The sequence below is a fragment of the Lissotriton vulgaris genome, chromosome 2_1, assembly GCF_964263255.1.
Source record: "Lissotriton vulgaris chromosome 2_1, aLisVul1.2, whole genome shotgun sequence".
Lineage (NCBI taxonomy): Eukaryota > Metazoa > Chordata > Amphibia > Caudata > Salamandridae > Lissotriton > Lissotriton vulgaris.
Window position 1 is genome coordinate 2,088,976,826 of NC_141687.1, and position 25,274 is coordinate 2,089,002,099.

Here is a 25,274-nt window from a genome sequence, read left to right on the forward strand (position 1 = left end):
CTTTCTTCTTACATACTTGACAATCTCACAAACCACCCCAAAAAGCTGTTGAAACTTTTCAAAAATCAAACTAATAGGAAATCCACCCAGTTGTGACACATTTAACTCCTTGTTTAACGAAGAAACAAAGCAAATTGACATTGATCTATAAATGCTCTAGAGCTCTTACCTATCAACGCCTCTCCAACTCACTCCCCCATCTTTAAAAGAGAGCATCCCTAAAGCCCCACCCTTGAATCAAAATGGTTTGCCTCCTGGTCCATCTTTAAGATTTTTTATGAATCTGACAACTAAAAACTAGTATCTTCTCTGAAATACTCTAACCACTACAATGACCTCATTAGCCTCCATACTTCTCAACGAGATCCAACACCCCCTGCTTCCTTTATAGACCAGGATTATTAACTCATCTCTAACACAAGGCTACATAACAGGTTGTCTCAAAACTGTCCAGGTCACCCCTATATTAAACAAATCCAACACCAACCAGTCAGATCTGAAATACCATCCTATCTCTAATATCCACACTCTGATCAAGCTCCTGGAAAAAAGCGTACATCATCAACTTTATAGTCACATAGAGCAATTCGAACTCTGCGACAAATACCAGTCTGGTTTCCGGTCAGGTCAGTACCGAAACCGCCCTGGTCAATATTGTTGACAATGCCCCGAGACTTCTTGACCTGAATGTACCCTGCCTATTTATCCTGCTTGATCTGTCATCTGTGTTTCACACCGTCACACGTGGGAACCTTTTGAACTTCCTAGAATGCATGATGGGTTTCTCTGGTACAGTGTTAAAATGGTTCTACTCATTCTTACATTACCAGCTTAGAAAAATTCGTAAAATAGCCCATTTTCTGACCACTGAAGCTCTCACCCTGACGTTGCTGGCATTAGTCATCTCTTGGATCGACTATGCCAACGCCTTGTACGCAGGTATCCCACAATACCAAATCAAAAGACTACAGCTGATACAGAATCAGGCAGCCCGCCTGATTTACCACCAACCAAAACATCATCACGTCCGTCCTCTACTCAAAGCCCTTCATTGGCTTCCTGTATCAGAGCGTTGTAAATTCAAATTAGGCTGTTTGACTCATAAATCCCTGGCCCGCATCGGCCCCTCCTTCATCTCGTCTCTTCTGCACCCGTACGCCCCTTCTAGACACCTCCGATCTTCCCACCATGCACTCCTCCAGACGCCCAGGTTTAGGCGCAAAAAGCACGGAGGCCTCAGATTCTCTTTTTTGGCCCCCTCACTCTGGAACTCTCTCCCACTGGAACTTAGACTCTCCTCCTCTTACCCTCACTTCAGGTCTCTCCTAAAAACTCACCTTTTCCGCTGTGCTTACACTTAAGCTCCCTCTCCCTCCCTCCTTTGTCTCTTTATGATTTAGTGAATAGCGCCAAGAAACCGTCCGGTGTATGTTGCGCTCTATAAATCTTTTTTACAAATTACAAATACAGATCCCAAAGAGTTATGTTCAACCACGCTCTATCCATCCAGGCACGTCATGTTTGGCATCCCTCAAAGCTCCTCAATCTCCCCAGCACTGTTCAACCTGCTCATGAAACCCCTTACTGAAATCCTCCAACTCTCTAACATCTCATACTATATGTATGCTGATCATCCTCAAGTCTACCTGAAAATTGCCACTCCAGAAGACATCAGTATCCTTAACAACACACCGACAAAAACTCAACACTGTCTGACTCGTAACCATCTCAGACTAAACACCCTCAAAACTGAATTCCTCTTAATCTCTCCACCCAGCCACACTCATAACATCAAAGATTGGCTCAATCATCTAACAGCTTTCAACTGTCCCCCACACATCATACCATCAGCAAAATCTCTAGGAATAATCCTGGGCACTCACTTTTTTATGTAGGATCACATCAGCACTGCCACCAGAGGCACCAACTACCAACTGAAGGCACTTAGGAAATTAAAACCTTTAATTCCATCTGTGGATCCCAAGGCAGCAGTTCAAGTGCTAGCATTCTCCAAGCTAGATTATGGTTGCGCTACTCTCGTGGGTCTACCAAAAACACAATTTGCACCTCTGAAGGCAATATTTAACATGGCAGCTTGACTCATCACAGGCTAAAAAAACTGTGATTGCATCACCCCACACCTCAAAGCACTGAACTGGCTACCCTATGAGGCAAAGATCCATAAAAAAAATTGCTTGCTGGGCTCTACACCAAAACATTCCAACCACCCAGCCAAGAAACATGTCCTATCAAGTGAGATTAGAACGTTAAGAAGCATGGACTCCCTTCTACTGAAGTGGTAAGTGTTACAGTATCATGTATAGCACATGGTTAAACAGATCGGGTGTCTGAGCACTTTGACTGAGATGGTGCGATGAGTGATGCCCTGATTACACAAATAAGGGGTCTTCAATTGCTTTCTGAAACTGAGTACGTTTCTGTTGGCTCTTAAGTGAATAGGTAAGGAGTTCCACATCTTGGACACTAACTATGCAAATGAGCACCCTCCACTTCTGGCCCTTTTGATTCTGGGCAGAGCCATGAGCAAGTGGTTATTTGATCTTAGCTCTCTTGCATTGTAGTACGGATTAATGAGCTCACTAGAATGTGAGGCCCATGGGCATGTTTTACCTTGTGCTCAATGCAGAGAGCTTTACATGTTATTCTTCTTTTGCTGATAACCTGTGAAGGCTGGCCAGAGCCAGACATGCAGACTGTGATTTTGGAAGGCTCAACAATACTCGACCTGCAGCATTTTAATTCAGCTGCAATTTTCTGATGAAGCAGGCAGAGCTGCCTAGATACAGTGAATTGCTGTAGTCTAATCTATATATATAGAGGCCTTGTACCACTGTTCTCTTAGTTTCCGCAGGGAGCCATTTGAATGTCTTCCTAAGAGCTCTTAGCAGAACAAAGCATGTTCCTGCCACTTTTTTGGCCTGATGGCCAATCTGAGGTCTTTATCCAAAGGGCACCTAAACTCTTTACTTCCTATTTACGGGAAGGGCGATCTCCAATGCATGGCGGCCAGAGGCGATGGTCCCAGAGAGATGGATTGTTTCTGACCACCAGGACCTGTGTAATGTGGCCATTTATTTGAGGCAACTAGAAGCCATCCAATTATTCACTTGTTCCATACAGGCAGACATATTTTCTGCTGCAAGGCTGATGTTAGGAGCTATGGAAATGACGATCTGGGTGACATCGGTGTACGACACCCTTGTAAAACCTGATGAGCAGATGATGTCAGCTAAGGGATGCACATGCACATTAAAGAGGGTGAAGCTAATGGATGAGCCCTGGGGCACTCCGCACCTGAGCTAATGGACCCCTGACAAACAGGGTACTTCCTTGTCCTGGAAGTAGCAGAACCATGCACTGGGGATAGTAAGCCTCATCTATGATTCCCTGGTAGGGGATCGAGACTTGTATTCAACATCTACGTCTTGGTTCGAGCTGAATCCTGCAGTAAATCTGTCCAATGTGCAATGTAAAGTTTAGACCAGTGTCTGGTCAGTTTATTGTAAGGGATGCTGCGTTTAAGTGATTCTGTCTTCATGATGGAGAACTCAATCAGCAAATGATCTGACCAGAGTATCGGTAGCGGGTCATTTACATTCAAACTAGGCATATTGGTAAAGATATAATCCAATATATGACCTTTAATGTGTGTAGGGAGCATAACCAGTTGTGCAAGCTGAAATACTGTCAAATCATGTTTAAGATCTAGAGCTTGTGGGCAGGTGTTGTCCATATGTATGTTCAGATCTCCCAAAAACCTCTAATTAGCAGGTTGAAGGCAGTGATGTGCTTTTATTTCTGGGACAGGCTGTACCAAACCTTTAGCAGACTCTGGGGGTCGTAAGAGAAGCAGACCCGCAAATTTGAAGGAGTGCGATATTTGATAGAAAATAACAGGTTTTTACAACTTTTAATGTCTATTGGGGAGGACCTACATTAAGATCATCTTTAAAGATAATGGCTCCCCCTCCCCCTTTCTTACCGTCCTGATTGTTTCTTAAAGTCGTATATTCCGTTGGGAGGGACAATGCATTATAAAGGTCCACTGTCCTTCACTCAGCCATGTTTCTTTGAGGAATAGCACAACAGATTGCAGATCTTCCAGCAAGGTGAACAATTCCAAACTGTGATTTAGTAGTGACCTGCAGTTCAAAAGACCCATCTTCCAGCAGGCGGCTGGCCAATTTGGGGTGCCCTTATCCCCATCCAATACATTTTTTTTAAACATACAGCGTTTCTTCTTCAAAATGACCCCCAAAATTGGAAACTCATTTTCTCCTGAGACCATATCCAACCCCTCAACTGCCCTCTTCAAATTAAGAATAAAACAACACTAATGAACAGATTCCTTCCCCGATGAACCTTTCCTGGTCCCTTTCTTTCCATGGCCTGTCCTTCCACAAGTCTATTTGGTCAAACTACATATCCTTTGTATTTTTTCGGTGATGACTCTCCACATAATATTTTATTATTTTTCCGAACCCACACTCTACAATCATCAACCTACATCATTGTACTCACTTTGTTGTCCTCCCGCACTTGTATACTCTTATCTGTTTACCTTTCCTGATGTACAGCATTATGATTTCCGAAGGGTCACTATGATACCATTATTTGTTTTCCTCCCTGATTCCCAAGATGGTCATGGTCGTGCTAAATTAAACTCAACAAACAAAATAAATTCATAAAATGTGTTTCAGTGCAATAATGTGTATTATAACAAGTTACATTTCAAATGTAAAGCAGCAGTGTAAGAAAATTCAAAACATTTATTCTGAAATGTACTTTTTAATTGTACGTTGATATCATAGATTATGTTTAACAAGACTGAACATGGGGAAATAAAGCGCCGTTTGAGACAGTGTATTTGACTTTTTGCTGACAGGGTTCTCTGTTTACAATGCTTATTTTCACACTTGAGGCAGAACTCATTGATGCTTGGACAAGGATTATTCTGCAAGGGTGAGCTTGTCAGGTGTGCTAGCAAAAGCTCTGAGAACAGAACAGTCATTGTGAAAGCATTTTTGTTCGCAGCAATGAAATGCAATGAAATAAATTAAAATGCTGTGTTAACCATTCATTGAACTTTTTTTGCTTAAGAAAGCAAAAGTTCCTGCAAATGATGTCATCACTCTGAATTAAAGAAAACAATTCACAGAGAAGACCTATTGTTGTGAATTGCACGCTATGGCAAATAGTCACTATAAAGAGTCGCAACCACATTTTATTTTTTTCTGTTTGAATATACAGAGATTAATGAAATGTGTAAAGAACTTGGGGCCATATTATCAAGAACAGGCGATAAAATTATCGCCGCTTTATCGGCAGGAAACAGCCGCTAAAGCTGCGATAATGGGCTTGATAATATGTTCTTGTGAATTCCCATAGCAGACCAGGTTCTGGTGTTTGCTATGGTAATTCACAAGGGCATATTATCAAGCCCATTATCGCCGCTTTAGCAGCAGTTTCCTGCCGATAAAGCGGCGATAATTTTATCGCCTGTTCTTGATAATATGCCCCTAAAAGTAATATTCAATTTCTACAGTTATGTAGAAGGCGAGCATTACATGTATTATATGCGGCAATACGACTATGTATGATGCTGTGATTTTTTCATTTTTATATCCAAAATAGGAAAACTTTCCAGCCAGCAATCCAGAAAGACTTCAGGACTTAAAATCAACAGTGGACTTACTCACGAGCATCACTTTCTTTCGAATGAAGGTAAAATGTTAATGTTTACACCAATAGGATCAACATGAGATGCTGAAGCATGCAGTATGTTGTTCTCAGATTAGTTGAAAGCGGTGATATGTGTGTGTATGGTATGGCAAGTCAATTACTAAACTTGGTTTCAAACATGTAAGAGAAAAGCTGAACTGGACCCAATTAGGATTTTAAACTAGAAGTAACGTGAAGTATCTACATTAGATCGACATTGGTGGCTGGTGAGCTTTGAAACGATGAGTCGACATCTTCATGGATTTGGACTAAGCAAGTGAAGAAGCCCAACCTCTTATATGCTGATATGCTGTTTCAGTTGGTAGAACAATTTGGCTACCAATTTCTTTTCGTAACAAACAAAGACAATCTGTGGATTTTTCAGTATATTTACAAATAAATTAGCAAGGAAGATATACGTTCTTTAGGGGAAATATGAAGTGTACTTTTGTGCAATGGCACACCATACCTTCCCTAGACGTGTCTGACTACACCCCTCCAAACGAGAAATCTAAAACATGGTGGCAAAGCAGTTAATTTGTCAAAATAATATGAAATTAAGATTGTCAATTCATATATCATAATCTGTTAGGACTAGTGGAGAATGAAAGGTCGCACAGTCTATAACTTTTCCAAATGGTTTTAGAAATGTTCAACTTATTCTTTCTTTCCCGTCCCACCCAAATACATTTAGAATCATTTTGTAGGTCTACATAGTAATGGCAGGTTAACAAATCAGACCTGGTGAGATCTCAGATGCTCATTCAGCTGTTGCATGGCGATCACAGAGACCAGAATCCATGCAGGTTGGAACAATCAAAAATATTTAGGGCTCAAAAAACAGTAAATATACTTAGGGCTCGAAAATAAGTAACAATAAAATTATAAAAGTCAATGTAGATGATGAAATGCCTTCATGTAAGTGAAATGAAAAACACGAGCTGAAAGTGTTTTTCATTATCAAGACCCACTATTCAATGATAATCATTGTGACAACAAGAACAACTACAAATATGTTGCTGTCGCGGAGAGGATAGAATCTAGGGAGTTTGCAGTAAGGGTGGAGATAGCAGACAGTAGCCTGTGATAAAGGAGAGATACAAGAAGGCATCACTGGGTTACTTATGCTCAGTTTCTACAGAATTCCACCTCCTCCTCTGGAGCTCCAGCTAACGGATTGAGACGGACCTGGGCTCAGCTCATGTCTTGCCTCAACATGAGATAATTTCTCATCCTTAGCCTGTGAATGTCTGCCCTCACTGCTGCCTCACAGACCCACTGGGGCTGCATCATTGGGAAATTGAAGGTACCAAGCATTCAATGTCCCTCAAAGGATGTCTCATTCAGGGCCTGAAGAGATATGCTATCACCCGTATCCTAATGAACTCCATTGGTGTCCCTTGGTCACTTGCGCAATCTTTAAAGCCACCTGCATCATTTACGAAGTTGATATGACCAGTGCTCCCAATTATCTAGCAGACAAGCTCACTATCTCTAGTGGTTCTTGGGACACTCACTGTCAGAACACCATCAGACTGCAGACTGAAAAGTATAAGAGAGAAAACAAAGTCATAAGGCTTTCCCATCTGTGCACCCAGGATCTGAAACAACATTCATTCATACATCAGGACTGACAGAACGCTGCTTCAGTTTAGAAAAAAGCTGAAGACATACCTATTTAAAGAACACAACATCACAATGCATCAACTGGCCACAAGCCAACTAATTCTACTAGCACTCATTGCCTTTATGCTGTACTTTGACCATGTACAAACCTTCTCTGACCTTTGGCTAGGTATGTGCTGTAGAAATACCATCTTCATGCATAAATACAAACAATACCCAGTGCATTGCTCTGCTACACATCTACTTTTAGTCATTCTCCTGCGCTGCTCTCCTTCTTGATTGCTGTGGCTCCACCACAAACATCCAGGAACCCTGATATACAACTCAGGTGTATGACTTCAACCAACAAATGAACAATCCCCAAATAAAAATGTCATAGAGAACTTAAGAACAGTGGCACTGACAGTACATTTTGTCATTTAATTTTCGGCAATTATTGTAACGAGCCAATATGAGACAGGTGGACAGGACCATTTAACTAAATGACAATTTAACTAAAGTGTCAACCATAAAATCAGAAAGCATTCCGTAAACACAACTACCCTACTGGAAGTTATAGCTTCTAATATTGAGCCCAGAGAAAACTCAAATATTCCCATGGCTGCATACTGAATTTCTAGACACATTGGATGAAGCTGTATAGTTTTCTACTTTGCTTAGACGTTGTGATAATAGTGGGCACGACAACATTTTACTGACTTGCAATATTACAATTGTGTTCTTCATTGAGGCATCTCAACCCACACATTGCTGGTCCCGACCCCACCTTCTCTATCCTTATTAAAGTGAAATATCCTGAACTCTGAAACGAATAGGTTGGCTGCCTGCAGATTCTTGCTGCAACAGAGTTGGGCCAATAAGTAGAAGGCTGGGTGCAGGGTCTGGCTGCAGATCATTCCCTGCTGCCATCCTCACACTGTGAAGAGACAAAGATCGGTAATAGTGAGGGAAAGCTTGGAACCTGCGCCTGGCCACAGGCCTGGTGCTGTGGTAAACCCCTGATGCACACGTATGACATACGTGAGCAGTGATGGTTAGCTGCCTGTGGAGTATTGGACGTTCCTGGCTGCGGGCCAGGCCCTGTCACCCCCCCCCCCCTGTTGAAGTGGCAGAGGGAGCAGGTGAAAGCTTCTTTCGTGCTGTGTGATGTTGCACACCAGCAGAGGGAGGTGAGACATCCTATATTTAAGCATGAAGGAGAGTGGTAGGGTACTGGTGTGTCAGTGGAGGACCAGGTTTCTGGCACTGGGCAGTACTGGCATGAAAGGCAAAAAGAGAAAAAAGAGTAAAAGACACAGACAGTCGTGGAACGAGAGAAAGAAAAGGCACAAAGTGCAAGAAAAGTGACGCAAAAGTCAGAGAACGAGAACAAGATGAGAGAGAGCGAGAGGGCAATAGGCGAGGTGGGTGCCTCGAGGTACTTGACCCGACCCACAAGGACCTTCACCCGTTGAAGGACTGGTTAAAAGTAAGTCCAGGGGGAGTTGGGCCTATGAACCTGCTTAAGGGCTGGTTTGAACACTGGACTGGGCTTAGCGCTGGAATCACCCAAATTCTAAGGCCAGCCCTTGAGTCAATATCAATATCTACATATTTAAATTCCAGACTGCCGTACCTGTGGTTCTGTTTCTGGGGATCTGTATTCAGTTGTGTTTTAGAGTGGCTGAATGAGAGTTTATGTATCTTATTTATCACGTAAGTGATTGAAAATAGTGGTGTAAGGAAGTTGTGCAGTCTTAACTGCTGCACTTCCTCTAAGACGTATTCTGAGAAGAGCCCAGGCAATGGACAAAGATGATTAATGGTAGCCGACCTCTCCTTTCATATTTGTCTAAAGATGACTTGGGGAAGACTGTTCCATGACTATGCGATCTGATATTATTTCAGTGTCTGAACTGGCTTCCTCCTAGTCATTAGTGCAAATCGAAACTGAAACTGAAGAGTGATGCAAAAGACAGGCTTGTTTTCACCCCGAAATGCATATATTTCATACACAATACCCAAATATTGCTCTTTATCGCAAAATTTGCTGCTTTGATTTGTGGGCATCAGATCTTACTGAACTAATAGTGGGGATTGGTACAGCTGATGCCCCTCTAAATAGAGCGCCTTGACCACCCCTCACCTCTCCAGGAATAGCAAGCAAGGGATAGGTGGAGTCTGCTAAAGCTAACACTGAAACAATTTATGCCAAGTAAGTAATGTAATGCTCTTGAGAGTTAATCCTGAACTCATTATAAATTGCATCCTGAAATTGGTTAAATACTAAAAGATCAGTTAAGCGCAGAGTATGTTTCACCATTTTAATGTTCTTTAGATGTTAAGTGTATTACAACAGAGGAAATACACAAAATGCATGCAAATTTAAATTACTAGATGATATTCGGTACATTTTGAAATATGCATTCACAAAGTAAATAAATATGTTCCTTTTTATATAACTGCAAGTGCTTCTTTATTGATTGGCAAGTTTATGTGTTTTCTTTCCAGGATGGGGGTGGGACGAAATGTGAAAATTATTCAATTTGTGGATAAATGGTTAGATAAGTGCATAGATGGATGAATGGAATGGATGAGTATATACATAAATAAGTGGGAGAGTAATTGTGCCCTTGGATAAATGAATTGGTAAATGAGTACTATTTGTGCTATAGAACAACCCGGCCCCTTCCCTGCGGGAAAGGTGTAGACCACACTGGATATCTTGCAGTCCGAGTGCGTGGAGGGAACCCAATGATGAAGCATGTCACCCTAAGGCAGAGGTCTTCAAACTTTTGAATGCCGAGACCCCCTGTCAACATTTTGAGATGTAAGGACCCCCCCTGACAAAAATCTCGAAACTGTAGGCAGGGCTACTGGAATTATGAGGCAGGTGAGGACCAAATTACGCGACAGGCTTGACTAAATTGTGTGGGAAGAAAATGCAAATGATGTTATGTGATGCTGCATATTTTGGGATAGCATTGCTACATTATTTTGAAATTCATTTTTTACACACAGTAACACTGAGGAAAGGTTTCACCCATCAGTACCTGTTTATAACCAAAATACAGCAATTAAAATCAGAAAGATTTCAAGTCAACCTTTGTGAAGTGGCTTCCACTCCACAGGAATACGTGATGTCACATTAGAAGCCCACCTGGCCCAGGCCGGAAAAAGCAGGGGTCCCATAAAACCCTGGCGGCTTTGTGCAGTGAAGCAGGTTACCCATGCAGCTTTCCTCTCACCCCCTCCCTTCCATCCCTCTCTCCTCTTCCAACCCCGGATCCCTCTCTCACTTTGCAGGCCATTTTCTTTCACCCCTTTTTACAACTTCTAAACTCTCCCCATTCAACCTCTTACTTCACCTTTAATCACCTCTTGCCATTCTGTCTTTTCACTGCCCTCATCTCTAACAGTCTCTCGCATTTATCTCATGGTTTTTCCGGCCCCGTCACCTCCCGTGCCCCTCAGCACTTCTCATTCGCCTCATTTCTCCATTCAAATCTTTTTCTATTTGTATCTTACACCTTTCCAGTCCCCCCATTCATCTTTCACATCTTCCCTTTGTTCTAACAGAAGCCCTCTTCCTTTGGCTCTCACTCACGTCTTTGCGTGTCCACACTTCTCTTCGGCAATTTACATTTCTCCTCATCCCTGACCTCTTCAATCAAATTCTCTCACTCCCTTGCTGTCCTCTCTCATCCTCTCATCTCTCCTCACCAAGCATACGGGTCGGACCGGTATGCTCCTCTCTGCCTCTGCCACTCTGCTTATTGTACTCTAATTCAAGTAGGCATGAGTTGTCTGTCTCGCTGTTTTGGTGCAGGCCGCGCAGTTATGGAACTTGCACCCTCCTTTGCTTCGCTCCGCCAAGAATCTATTGTTCTTTAGGAAAATATAAAAACCTTTCTCTATGCTCTGTAGATTACCCCATTTGGCTGGTTCTCCTATGGCCGGGATGCCCGCCACCCCCTCTCAACACAATCCCCAAGGATGGGAAGTCGGACACAGGTTTAGAACTTTTGGAAGGCGGGAGGGAGTCACCCTCCCGGCCGTATTTATTAAAATATGAAACAAAATTTAAAACATTAAATAAAAGTTTCATCATTATGTACAATTTTACATTTATTACATTTCGATGAAGACATGTTCTTTGGCTAACCTTAACAGATCTCTAATACAAAGGTTTCCTAGCCGAGTCTAACATCCTGAAATGCATACATTCTAAATTAAAATTGTACATCCTAGCATTAAGGGCCAACGGCAAGGTCTTAACCGGTGTCAGATCCCTACTACCAAAACTCTCGCCCTCACGGTGTGAGTGGCGCATGCGCAGAGGACTCTACCCTCATTGCCAACTGTAACTTCCCTTGTCGTGGTGGGGGCCCCCTTTCCACTCGACGCCATTTTAAAGGTCGTCCGAGTTCCCGTGTGCGGTATCTGTAGGAAGGACAGCGTGGACTCCCCCATCCCCACACTCTCTATCCGCCGTCGCGGATATCCGGCCCCCGGGAAATTAGTAGGAGGGGCATCTAGCCGCCTCCCCCCCTGGGAGGGGCCTATGGCCGTCTCCCCCTAGGCGACTCATCTTTAGTGGGTGCCGCCTCCCCGTGGAAGGGGCCAATGGCCGCCTCCGCCCGGGCGCTCCCATCCATTCTGGGTGGCGCCCCCCTCTAGGGACCTTGAAATTACTGCTCACCGATCATGACCTTACCGCCCGACCATCAAATAAATACGACAGTTGTTTACCTACTAAGGAAGGAAAAAATTCTGACATAGCCTCAATGTGCCATCAACTGCTCACTTCTACAAAGAAAAACATTATCCTACAGGCAGAAGTCACATCCTTATCTTAAACATTCCTTTACTTTCTCTACAAAGGAAAAAGGGGGTATCTAAGCAAAACTTTATTTAACCAAACATTGCCATAAGGGGCTGGTGGGTGGGTTCAAAATTGCTGCTTGTTCCGTCGAGGGCTCACGAGCAACGAGTGGGTGCAGCCTTCAGAGCACAGGAACAAGAGGACGCTTCTTCGGATTTCCGCTCTATTTATTCTTCTGCGGGAGGGCGTGTACCCTCCTCCGGTACGCCTACTGGGCATGGGCTTCGGTGTAGGTGTCTAGGACAACCCCTCTTGGGCGGGAAAAAGGCGCGCCCTGGCTACGCCGCTTCGGGCATACCAGCCGAGCCAAGCCCCCCGCCCAAAATGGTTTCCCGGGAGGATCTGGGCACCCAACCATACGTTCGGGGGGACCGAGTGGTCGCCCCTTTCCATATGGCCGGGATGCCCGCCACCCCCTCTCAACACAATCCCCAAGGATGGGAAGTCGGACACAGGTTTAGAACTTTTGGAAGGCAGGAGGGAGTCACCCTCCCGGCCGTATATTTTATTAAAATATGAAACAAAATTTAAAACATTAAATAAAAGTTTCATCATTATGTACAATTTTACATTTATTACATTTCGATGAAGACATGTTCTTTGGCTAACCTTAACAGATCTCTAATACAAAGGTTTCCTAGCCGAGTCTAACATCCTGAAATGCATACATTCTAAATTAAAATTGTACATCCTAGCATTAAGGGCCAACGGCAAGGTCTTAACCGGTGTCAGATCCCTACTACCAAAACTCTCGCCCTCACGGTGTGAGTGGCGCATGCGCAGAGGACTCTACCCTCATTGCCAACTGTAACTTCCCTTGTCGTGGTGGTGGCCCCCTTTCCACTCGACGCCATTTTAAAGGTCGTCCGAGTTCCCGTGTGAGGTATCTGTAGGAAGGACAGCGTGGACTCCCCCCATCCCCACACTCTCTATCCGCCGTCGCGGATATCCGGCCCCCAGGAAATTAGTAGGAGGGGCATCTAGCCGCCTCCCCCCCTGGGAGGGGCCTATTGCCGTCTCCCCCTAGGTGACCCATCCTTAGTGGGTGCCGCCTCCCCGTGGAAGGGGCCAATGGCCGCCTCCCCCCGGGCGCTCCCATCCATTCTGGGTGGCGCCCCCCTCTAGGGACCTTGAAATTACTGCTCACCGATCATGACCTTACCGCCACAGGCCGGATAGTTGACCGACTATCCGGCCCCCCCTACTCCTCCTAAAGGTCATGCTTCCTCAAACCCCTTAGCCATGCTATGAAGTCTCCTATGAGTAACTCATTCCCCTCCCTGGACAGGTGAACCCCATCATTCAGATACATGAGATCACCCCGAATACACCCGTGAGGAATGCTATGCAACTGCGAAGAGCGAAACAATTTACCCACTTTATTGTTAACCCTTCTCACCGAATGGTTCAGTGCTGGCACCAAAAGGCCCCCCCGCCATACCTTCCTGGGAATCATGTGAGACCAGGCAATCGTGCACCCCGGGATTCTTTTAGCCAACCAGCGAACAGCAGACAAAATTTGTTCAAACAACAACCGTCTACCCAGAGTCACCAAGTCATTGCCCCCAGGTGTACTATGACTACAGATGGCGGTGACCTTTGCCGCCCTAAGAGACCCTCAAAAAATGACTCGAATTGGTCAAAACAGAGCCCGCCCTCCCCATGGAAGGCCACTCTGTACCCGTATTCCCCAGCTGCGTGAGTCGTGTCACCTGCTTTGAATACGTCCCCGGCGCGCCTCACATGTGAGTGGCCCACGACCCATACCACTTTCTCCCCAGACGGTGATCCTTGACCGCTGGTCTCTTGGTGCCGGGTCAACTGCAAATTCCGCCCCGCGTGACAGGCTCGCGAAACTGTAATTCAAACAAAAGACAAGAAGTGTGAGTGCATGTCAATTGATCTTTACAACATGTGCAATCGCACATACCTTTTGAAGCAATTCGAGGACCATCGTCCCAACTGTTTCACTTCCTCCGCACTCTGACCCCTGGCTGTAGCCTCAGTAGCAGCCCCTATCCTAAAGGAGTGGGTCCCAAAATCGCACGGGTCCATGCCCGCAGCAGCGATTGTCAGTGCTAGCACCCTCTGGAACTGAAACCTCGTCAGTGGGGTGCCATCCTTGTGCCTTAGCAAAGTCCCCCCCATGTAGCCGCCCTTAGTGCCAAGTATTCCTCTATACACTTTATTGGGCACATGGGGGACCCTCGCGCGCGCTGCACGACAACACTATTACCCATAGCCCCCTGGTCGGTCTTAGACCACCATTGAATCACCCCTAATTTGGACGTGATCCCTGCACAAGCCTCCCTCCACCTCTTTCTTGTTCCTTGCGACAAGTTCGCTCACTCGCATTGCCCCATGGAATGCCAATGCAAAAGCTGCCTGGAACAGAACTGCTTCGAAATGGGAGGAGCACGTCTCGTCTAGTTTCGCTACTAGTAAAGCTAACCTGTCTAAGCCAATCGGGCGCCTCGCATCTTGCTTGCGGCCCTCGAGGCGCTGCCAGCCGCGAAGGGCCTTCTTAACCAAAAAGGAACCCGTTGGGTCTTTTATGCCATGCATCTGCGCCATGAATGAAATGGCCGCCCTATGCCTATTGGCCGTTGCCGCTGTTCGGCCTTCTCTGTGCAGCGCTACCAGGAACCCCAGGAAGGATTCCTCCTGACCCCAGCTCTGACTCCCTGTTGGACCCAAAAATGTGCAATAGGAACGAAACGCTCCTTCGTATGCCTTCCTTGTCCTGGGGGGTAAGCTTGCTGCCACGAGGTCTTATAATCCGGGGCACCGATTAGCCATAGTGCTTCGGGGAATGGTGCCGCCACTAGGTCCGCTGTAGGCAGATAACCCCTGAACGCCTGCATATGTGAACGAGAGAGTGCATCAGCTGCATGATTCAGTACGCCTGGCACATGTTTCGCCCTGAACTGTACATTTAGTCTCATGCAGAGCAGCACAACTTCCTTCAACAATCTCAAGATCCATTTGTAGCATGCTGCCTGTTGGTTAATGCATTCGACAACAGTCATATTATCAGACCAAAACACCACTGAGCGGTCCCTGAAGTCGTCTGGCCATGCCATCAGAGCAACCCAAATGGGAAATAACTCCAAGAACCCAATGTTACCTGTGAGACCGCTGGTGTGCCACCACGTCGGCCATGTTTGCGCCGACCATCGATTACCAAAGATGGCGCCAAATCCCCCGCTCCCCGCTGAGTCAGTCCACAGACCTAGTTCATCTGAAGACGCTGGCGGCTTGTTCCACACGACTCGACCGTTGAAGTCCGCCAGAAATGCCAACCAAATGCGCATATCCTGGCGAACCTCTGCCGACAGTCTCGTACGGTGGTGTCCCTCTTTGAGACCCACCATAGCTTGTGCAATAGAGCGTGAGAAGGGGCGGGCCATTGGTATCACCCTCAAGGCAAAGTTAAGCTGACCCACTGTTTGTTGTAATAGGTGCAGGGTCACTTTCTCCTTGCCCAGGCATTGCGTCAAGGAAGCCCTAAACTTGGCCACCTTGTCCATCGGTAAACGGAAACATCCCTCCACAGAATCGAGCTCAATTCCCAGAAACTCCAGTGAAGTAGATGGTCCAACCGTCTTACCTGGTGCCAATGGGACTCCAAACTCCCTCATGAGGATGCAGAAGTCATGTAGCGCCTGCGCACATTTTGTGTCGCCGGCTGCTCCCAAGAACAGGAAGTCATCTAGATAGTGCATAACATGCCTATGCCCTGTGGCCTCGGTGAATGCCCACTCTAAAAAACAGCTGAACATTTCAAAATAGGCACAAGAAATGGAGCAACCTATAGGCATGCATTTATCCATGTAATAACTCCCTTGAATTGCAAAACCTAGCAAGCGCTGATCCTGTGGGTGTACCGGGAGCAACCGGAACGCTGATTCGATATCTGATTTCGCCATCAGCGCCCCGGGGCCCAGGCGATTTAACATGGCCACGGCATCATCGAACGATGCGTACCGCACTGAACAAACTTCTGGGTCAATGGCCTGGTTCACCGAGGAACCCCTTGGAGCCGACAGGTTATGAATAAGTCTGAACTCCCCTGGGTCTTTCTTCGGGACAACCCCTAACGGGGAACAAATGAACTCCGCCACCTGCGGGCAACGAAAAGGCCCTGCTACTCGCCCTAAGCTGACTTCTTTTGCGATTTTCTTCTCTGCCACGCGTGGGTTGTGCTGTACCGATAACTGTTTTTTACAAAAGGAATCCCCCCCGAAAATCCCCCGCCGGGATGTGGAAGCCATGTAAGAATCCCTTCCTCAACACCCCAGCGGATACACGATCATGGTATTTGTTTAACCAAAGCCATGATATCAATGGGTGTAGGCAATCGGTCACAACTTTCTACCTCACTCCTGCTTAGATCCGCCTTTACCTCCTGCCCCGCTATTTTTAGATCTACATGTACTCTCCGGGTGTGAGCAATTCCCACAGCCCGCACACGCATGCCTGAACCTACATGTTCCCTGCGGTCTGTTACAGTTGCCTCGATTGAAGCCCCAACAAACCCCACGCTTGCCGCCATTCCCGCCAGACTTGGGCTGGTAATCCCCACCGAATCCTGACCCACTCCCGCCTGACAAGGACGTACCTGCCGCCCCTGGCAGGAGCTGTTTGTGCCACCGAGTCCAGGCAATCCCAAGTCAAACTAGCATCGTATTCTTTTGCTTTCCGGAATTTCATATCATAACCTTTCCATTCCTCCCCCTCATACATTGAATAAAAATCCATAATACGATTTTGGTAGCAAGTTAACTCAGTCATCAGCTCGGGTTTACGTTCCCCCATAACTGCAGTAAATATCGAAAAGGCCTTAACCCAGTTCGTTACCGTCTCATCCACCCTGAATTCCGCCATCTTTGCGCGCCAGACGCTCGGGTGCCACAAATCCTTCTGGGTTTTAGCATATTCCATCTCCCGATGGTCAGTCAATAATGAAAACATGTTAACATATTTGTCTCCCCATATTAACTCTTTTGTGGCCATAGGGATGTGCTGTGCCACCTTCTCCCGCCTCGAGGGTAATGAACCCTCCCCCGCCATTGGCAATGCGAGCTTACCAGGTTCGGCCGTTGTTCCCGCCGTTTTCTCGTGACCAACTGCAGGTCCTACCGGTGCCACCTGTGGGGAAACAAGAGGAACATTCGCCTTTGCGACATCTCTCGACTGCCGCAATTGCTCGATTAGTAGTCTGGCCTCCTCGGCCGGGTCTCCAGGGGCCACTGCCCCCCCTGCTTTTTTCTTGAGCCATGCTGCCAACTGGATGGCCATTTCGGGAGGCATCTCCTCATCATTAGCGGAGGTAATCACAACCGGGATCGGCTGACCCATATCTGGGTTTGGTACCGGGTTGACTGCCGGCATGACGGGGCGACTGGGGGTACCTCTGGAACCGGAACCTCCCCCGAAACCGCCCTCTTCTTGACCCGCTTCCCTCTACCCTCGGGGATGACTCCCGGCAAGGCCGGGCCTATTACCTTCTTAGGGTTACCGGGGTTGCTCAGAGCAGCCAGCTGTTTTTTGACCTCCGTCAAACCTCGACCGATCGATTGGACTTGTCCGAGTTTTCGGTCCATGCAAGCCATCCGGTTCGACAATAGGCGTAACACCTTATCCGTCTCGGAACCCTTTCCTGCTTTCTTGCCAGCCATGGTTTCGAGTATTCTGCTCCTAGCCGATCAACGAGGTCCTGGACTCTTCGACTCCAAATAACTGAAAGAGAAACAACATTACAAGTTCTCAAAATTGCCGCTTGTTCCGTCGAGGGCTCACGAGCAACGAGTGGGTGCAGCCTTCAGAGCACAGGAACAAGAGGACGCTTCTTCGGATTTCCGCTCTATTTATTCTTCTGCGGGAGGGCGTGTACCCTCCTCCGGTACGCCTACTGGGCGTGGGCTTCGGTGTAGGTGTCTAGGACAACCCCTCTTGGGCGGGAAAAAGGCGCGCCCCGGCTACGCCGCTTCGGGCATACCAGCCGAGCCACGCCCCCCGCCCAAAATGGTTTCCCGGGAGGATCGGGGCACCCAACCATACGTTCGGGGGGACCGAGTGGTCGCCCCTTTCCATTCTCCTTCTGTGTGTTTCTCGTTTGCCTTAAGGCAGCAGATGGTTATTAGCCCCAGGATATCTTTTGGTAACAGTAGCGTACTACAAATGTAAATACTAAAAATAGGTAGACGCAGGGGAGCCACTAGACCAGAACTTCGAGGGGCGGGGGAGCTAACACTCCCAGCCAGGTCTGGCCCTAACACTGATTGCACACTGTGCAACAGTCTTTTTGGGTGCCCGACCCCTGTTTGCTTCTTCTCCATGAATTCCCTCACTTCCACTCGCCAACAATGCACCTCATCTCTTTATAGCACCTTTCTGACAAACATTTCATTTTTTTATAGCGCTACTCATAGTTTACTCACATTCATTTCTGTGATCTGCATGGTTCATATTATTTGTAGGAGGCACATTAACCCTCTGCACTGTGTGGGTGACAAAGGTGCCCATGTGAGAGCATGGTGAGCAATGCAACAGAGTGAGAGTAGGGTGGGAGGAGTGACTGCAGGGTCCGTGAGATGGGCGTACGAATTTGGGTGCGGATGCAAGTTCAGAATGGGACAAATGAATATATGATTACTGATGGGCTTGTTTGAGTGAGTTGCATATTGAGCAGTGAGGGGGACAGGTGAGTGAAGTGTCACATAAGCAGGGTGAGTAGTGTGCTCGTGTGACTGCAGGGTGAGGTACAGGGTGAACAGCGCAAGTGCATTGTGAGTGCAGAGTGATCACTGTGAGTGCAGGGTGAGCGGGTGAATGGTGTGAGTGCATGTTGATCAGTGTGAGTGCATGTTGATCAGTGTGAGTGCATTGTGATCGCTGTGAGTGCAGGGTGAGCGTGAAAGTGAAGGGCAAGAATGAGGGGTGCGTTGTCTGAATGCAGGGTACATTTCCAGACACTTGAAGTAACTCAGCATGTTATTGACGACGGCGTAGGGTTTAAGATCTAAGTTAAACTATTGCTATTATGGCATTATTTGGGGATCGAGGGTGGAGGAAATAAATAATGTGCTGATCCTGCAACAAACCTCCAGTCCTATGGTTAGGGTTGGCAGCAGATTATTGTGATGGCCCAGTCGGTACTAAAATAAGCAATCACCTAAAGCTGTATTTTAAGCACTTATTTGTGCATACTTTGAACAGCAAATATAAATAGAAAGCACTTTTAATTGTGTTCTAGGGTTGCCTCAATCATCCATGACTGATAATTAAAGAGAACAAAGGCAGAAAAGTCACATAATGAATGAATACATACTTTTTTACCTATAACCCCCTTTAATGTCAAGAGGAGGTCTTTGCAGGCTCTTTAAACAACACATGGCAGGCATTTTTCTTTTGGCAATCTTACTTTATATTCCTTTTCATGAAATGCATTCTCACACTACGACAATAAATATAAAATACAAATGTAATGAATAGGCAGAGTGGGGGCCCAGGGGGTACTGGAACCAGGAAAAAACACCAAGCCTCTGCAACCAGAGGCATGTAAATTTGCAAATGGTATTTAAAGACCTTTAAAGACCTGTGAAAAACTCGGATGGGCTTGCCGGAGATAAGACTCCAGTCACTGCACAGCTGAGCCCCCAGCATTCTTGTGCTAAAAAATTAGTACTTTGCATATGGGAGTAACATATTTTTTAGTTACATAGCTACAATACTTTTCCGCTTTCCTTGTATTTAACCCCAAGATTTGTGCCTCTTTTCTACAGGTTTTGGAGTTACAGAGTCCCCCTAGAGCCAGCACTGTTGTAAAGGACTGTGTCCGAGCCTGTTTAGATGCCACTTACAGATATGTTTTTGACAACTGCCATGAGCTTTACAACCAGTTGTTAGACCAGGTAAGACTATGTTGGTGACTTTGAATCTCCTCAGATGAATGTGTTTGAAACAATTGGGTAAATCCTTTCTGTATGTATTTGTCTCGATATTTAAAATCATGTTTTCTATTTATATGTGTTTAGAAACATTAAGTTAAAAAATGCAGAGCAACATTTGATGAAAGCGTAATTTACACGTCCCGACATGTCCATTGCTTCATTTATTAACATGTGAAACGGTAATTTACATCTCTCTTTAAGTTTGATCTATGCAAAATACAGCCTAAATTAAAGAGCCATTGTAATGCAGCTGAAGAAATCATATGCAGTGATTATATTTCTGCATATCGAGATATATGTGTTTACCGCTTAGTATATGTATTTGTTCATGATATATTCAATATATAAATTAATGTTGAGATAGACTAGGAAAGCCCAGCAAGAACTTGGTCACATTTGGTATTTAACATTTGATTTTTTCCTCTAATCCTAATGAGGCCTTGGCTGCTATATGTCATTTAAGTAATATTTCATAATTACTTAACACTATTAGCCTAATTTAACCTTTGGTGTCAAAGAGAGGCCGGACTTCCTTATGTAGACAACCTCACCATGTTGACTGGAATTTCCACTGATGTAGTGGAAACTCTCACAGTAGAAATGCAGTGCCGAGCAGGCTGTCATATCCTTTTAGATCCACTCAACTCACTGTAGTTTTTGATTTTACGAAAACACACCCCAAAGAAACAAAAAATGAAATGCATTTCTCCATTTTTTGCACTGGTTCATGGTGGTCTTTAGAGGAAAAAAATCATCCATTGATCTGTAATATGAAGTTTGAAAAGATCTAGCAGGCTATTGTGCCCTACTACCGAAAACATTAGACATGAAGTTCACTAGCAATGCAACAGTGACATTATATTGGGTTCCTAAACCCGGGTTCCTCCTTCGATTAAACCATCTGACTGTGGATAGATTTGATGTGCTTGCAAATGTATTAGTTAAGATCTCTCATACTTAGATCACATGTTATTTTTCAAAGAATAAACGAGAACCCCATCTCTTTCAGAGACTACCAAGGTTGGTTCATTAGTGTTGGATCAGCATTACTTTTTGAGGGAGTCCACATGGGTTAAAATAAAAAAACAATGCTGTATATGCTATTCATTTACATTGTGGTTATACTAATAATAAAACATGTTCCACTTCTTCCTTCCACCACTCTGCAGAGCACACGAACAACACTTGGCACACATCTTTGAAGTGTACAAGCAACACATTTTCCTTTCATTTTGCCATAGAAAGTCCTGGCCATATAAAGAGTACTCCAGGAGGATATTGCAATTAAAATGTACATGCGTTATCACAAAAGTGATTTCCATTGGACTCCAAAATCATGCATACTAGAATGTAGCAAGACTAAGTGTGTTTGAATATAAATATATATATATATATATATATATATATATATATATATATATATATATATATATATATATATATATATATATATATATATATATATATATATATATATATATTAATACCACACCAAACTTCACCATCCAAGAAGGCGCTGACTCCGTGTATCTTAGTTCAAGGGTTTTATTTTATATCAACTTCTGCTCAGACGCGTTTCGGCGGCAACCTCCGCCTTGCTCACTGATTTAAATATATATATTTATATTCAAACACACTTAGTCTTGCTACATTCTAGTATGCATGATTTAAATATATATATACATTTTAATTGCAATATCCTCCTGGAGTACTCTTTATATGGCCAGTTCTGATAACGTGATCCAAACTAGCCTATATAGAAAATCAACTGCAGGTAATACATTACTACATGCCTCCAGTGCACATCCCCACCATACCATTGCCAGTCTGCCATATGGTGAGTTTCTGCGTATTCGCGGAGCGTGCAGTACTGATACTGCTCTAGTGGAAGCTCAAACAGCTGCTAAAAACAGATTATTAGAACGTGGCTATGATTCACACAAATTGGACCTGGCCATGAACAAGGCCAACAGTAAAGATTGGTCGAAGCTACTTCTTAAACCTAATACTACGGCAGCTGATACAACCACAATAGTTTCCATTGTAGATCCCAAACCTGTAGAGCCTTGGAGATTTATTACAACTTTTAGCAGGCAATCACGTTTGATTCAAGGAATCATTAATAAGCAGTGGCCAATAGTTTTAAGTGATGCTGTTCTTCATGAAATTCTACCATGTAAACCCAGTTTTACTTACCACAAATCACACTCTATATGTATTGACCTGGTTAAAACAAGCCCAGAATTATATTCTAAGAACAATTGGCTGTCATCTAAAAAAGGCTTTTTTAAATGCAGTACATGTAGGGCATGTAAGTTTGGTGTTAACACCAATTCCTATACAAATGCGTTTTTTTTAGAGGTTCCGATTCCATTGAAAGGACATTACACGTGCAGAACCGACTATGCCGTTTATGTTTTAAAATGTATATGCGGTCTAAGATACGTAGGAAGCACCAAACTACAGGTACATGCACAGATTTTACAGCATTTGAGAGCCACAGTCAATGCCGATCCTACTTACCCAGTTGCCCGACACGTCCGAACTGAACATAACAATAACTTGAATGTTCTGCAATGCTTTGTGATTGACAGTGTCTTACCCAACAAGAGAGGAGGTGACAGGGAAAAGACCCTCAGGCAATTGGAAACTAAATATATAATAGAACTAGATTCTAAGAGTCCGAGAGGTCTTAATATTTGTGAGGATCTGTATCATTACCTATAGGGCTCATTTTACATTTTTCTACATTTTTCTACATTTGTTATAATGTATTTAATTACATCAGGGGTTCAAAGTATCTTATTGTGTGTGTATATATATGAATTTGTTATCGAGTTGTAACTATTTATTACTATGATCTTTTTAGTCCTATTTATCTGATTGATTTTTAGTTGGGCCTTGTGGTCAGTTTATATGCATTTTACCATGAATTTATGAGACTTGATTTTATGAATGATTGGTTTTATGGTATTTAATGGCACACTTGTACTGGCTTTTTATTGTTTGAATATGAACTGGAAAGATCTGCCACTTACATTATACTAGCCGATAACTTGTAATTATATGCTTTCTTGCTGCTTTCTTCTCCTTGGTCAATATTTCGTCCAATCTATATGATATGCATTACAGTTTACTGTACTTATCTTAATTACTTTATTTAATGAAATTCAGAATCTTAGGCATAGTTTCTCTTCTGTGTCCTTCTCCCGTCCCAACTAATCAACCCTGGGACACTATACGGGGCTGGGTTAGTTTTGGACATAATAAGGATTGTCCGGGATCATGATTGATCAACATAGGGCTGAACAATTAGTGATATTGTTGTAATAACAAATCACTAACTGTAACTTTCGATTTGCACTGTTTTTATATGCACTTTTTGCACTTGCACTTTGGAAGGTCACAATCTCTATATGGTAGGGACATTATATGAATTTTTGTCATATGTGAACCTTGGGCATATATACCAAACATCATCAGTGATTATGATTTTGATAATTACCATGAGTCAAATCTATGTAATAATCAAATGTGCATTGTGCAGTAATTTATGATGTTTTCTTCTTCGTTTTTTGATTTGATCTCATACAATACCATTGGTCTTTCATTTAGTGAAATAATGATCATTCTGGTGAACAAAGTGATATGTGCAATAGACTAAATCTTGGGTTCTAATGCATTTGTATTTGCACAGATATTATTTCCATCATGTTTTGAAATTATACATGTGTTTATTTCAATACATATATGGTTGTGAAAGTCTTTCTTCCATTACATTGTTTGAACCATGTGACCTTCTTTGCACAGGATTGGTGGTTTGCGTGATCAAATTGTTTAGATAAAAAAATGTTGGGTCACTAAGCACTTTATTTCCAGTGAGCAAGGCGACTGCGTTCGCCGAAACGCGTCTGGATACACATGACAGTTCTTTGAAAATTAATTAAATAAACAAATACCTGCTTCTAAGAGGAAACAAGCAAGTGTCCGCTTCTCTGTTGTTCGCGAGCACGGACGTAAACGGAGTGGTTGATTGAGATATATATACACTCCAATCCCTAATTATTTTGTTAAAATAAGGCGCTGACACCGTGGGAATCCAGATATCAAAGGAAAAGTTTTGTTTATTCCAGAACGAAGTGGTGACGCGTTTCGGCGGTGAAAACCGCTTTGTTCACAACATCTTAACACTCCGTAAAGCGTGCAATATATACAAGGTTTCATGAGCTTGGTCATGACATGGGTTGGTTGCCATGGTGATTTCCCTCCCCCAACAGTCATCGAAAAGGTATGCAATAAACGTCATGTAGTGTGCCATGATACATTTAGTCTTTCTTCCAGTAACTGGGTATGCCTGGTTTTGATTGGCAATGGCCCTTACGTGCTGTAGTATTCTGACATGTACTGGGTATATTGTACTGCCTACGTACCGCTTTTTGCACATGCACAGTAAGACATAAATGGCGTAGAGAGCAATAGAGTGAGTAGTAGAGAGAGAGTAGTAGAGAGTGAGTAGTAGAGTAGTAGAGAGTGAGTAGTAGAGTGAGTAGTAGAGAGTGAGTAGTAGAGAGTAGTAGAGGGAGAGTAGTAGAGAGTGAGTAGTAGAGAGTAATAGAGTGTGAGTAGTAGAGAGGGAGTAGTAGAGAGTGAGTAGTATAGAGTAGGAGAGAATAAGTAGTAGAGAGTAGTAGAGAGTAAGTAGTAGAGAGTGAGTAGTAGAGAGTGAGTAGTAGAGAGAGAGTAGTAGAGAGTATTAGAGAGTGAGTAGTAGAGAGTAGTGGAGTAGTAGAGAGTGAATCGTAGAGAGTAGTAGAGTGTGAGCAGTAGAGTGAGTAGTAGAGAGTAGTAGAGAGTGAATAGTAGAGAGTAGTAGAGAGTGAGCAGTAGAGTGAGTAGTAGGGAGTAGTAGAGAGTGAGTAGTAGAGAGTAGTAGAGAGCGAGTAGTAGATAGCAAGCAGTAGAGAATTTGTAGCAGAGAGTGAGTAGTAGAGAGTAGTAGAGAGTGAGTAGTAGAGAGAGTAGTAAAGAGTGAGTAGTAGAGAGTGAGTAGTAGAGTGAGTAGTAGAGATTAGTAGAGAGTGAGTAGT

The 25,274-nt window shown here is 44.2% G+C and overlaps 1 protein-coding gene across 2 annotated transcripts in view; it reads left to right on the forward strand.

Annotated features, from left to right (window-relative positions):
• UNC13C (unc-13 homolog C) overlaps positions 1-25,274 on the forward strand; it is a 1,328,864-nt gene that overhangs the window by 627,404 nt on the left and 676,186 nt on the right. For both annotated transcript variants that reach the window (XM_086958316.1, XM_086958317.1), the window contains exons 14-15: positions 5,656-5,745; positions 20,020-20,148. In XM_086958316.1, coding sequence (XP_086814442.1) covers positions 5,656-5,745; positions 20,020-20,148 — 219 coding nt within the window. The remainder of the gene's footprint in view (positions 1-5,655; positions 5,746-20,019; positions 20,149-25,274) is intronic.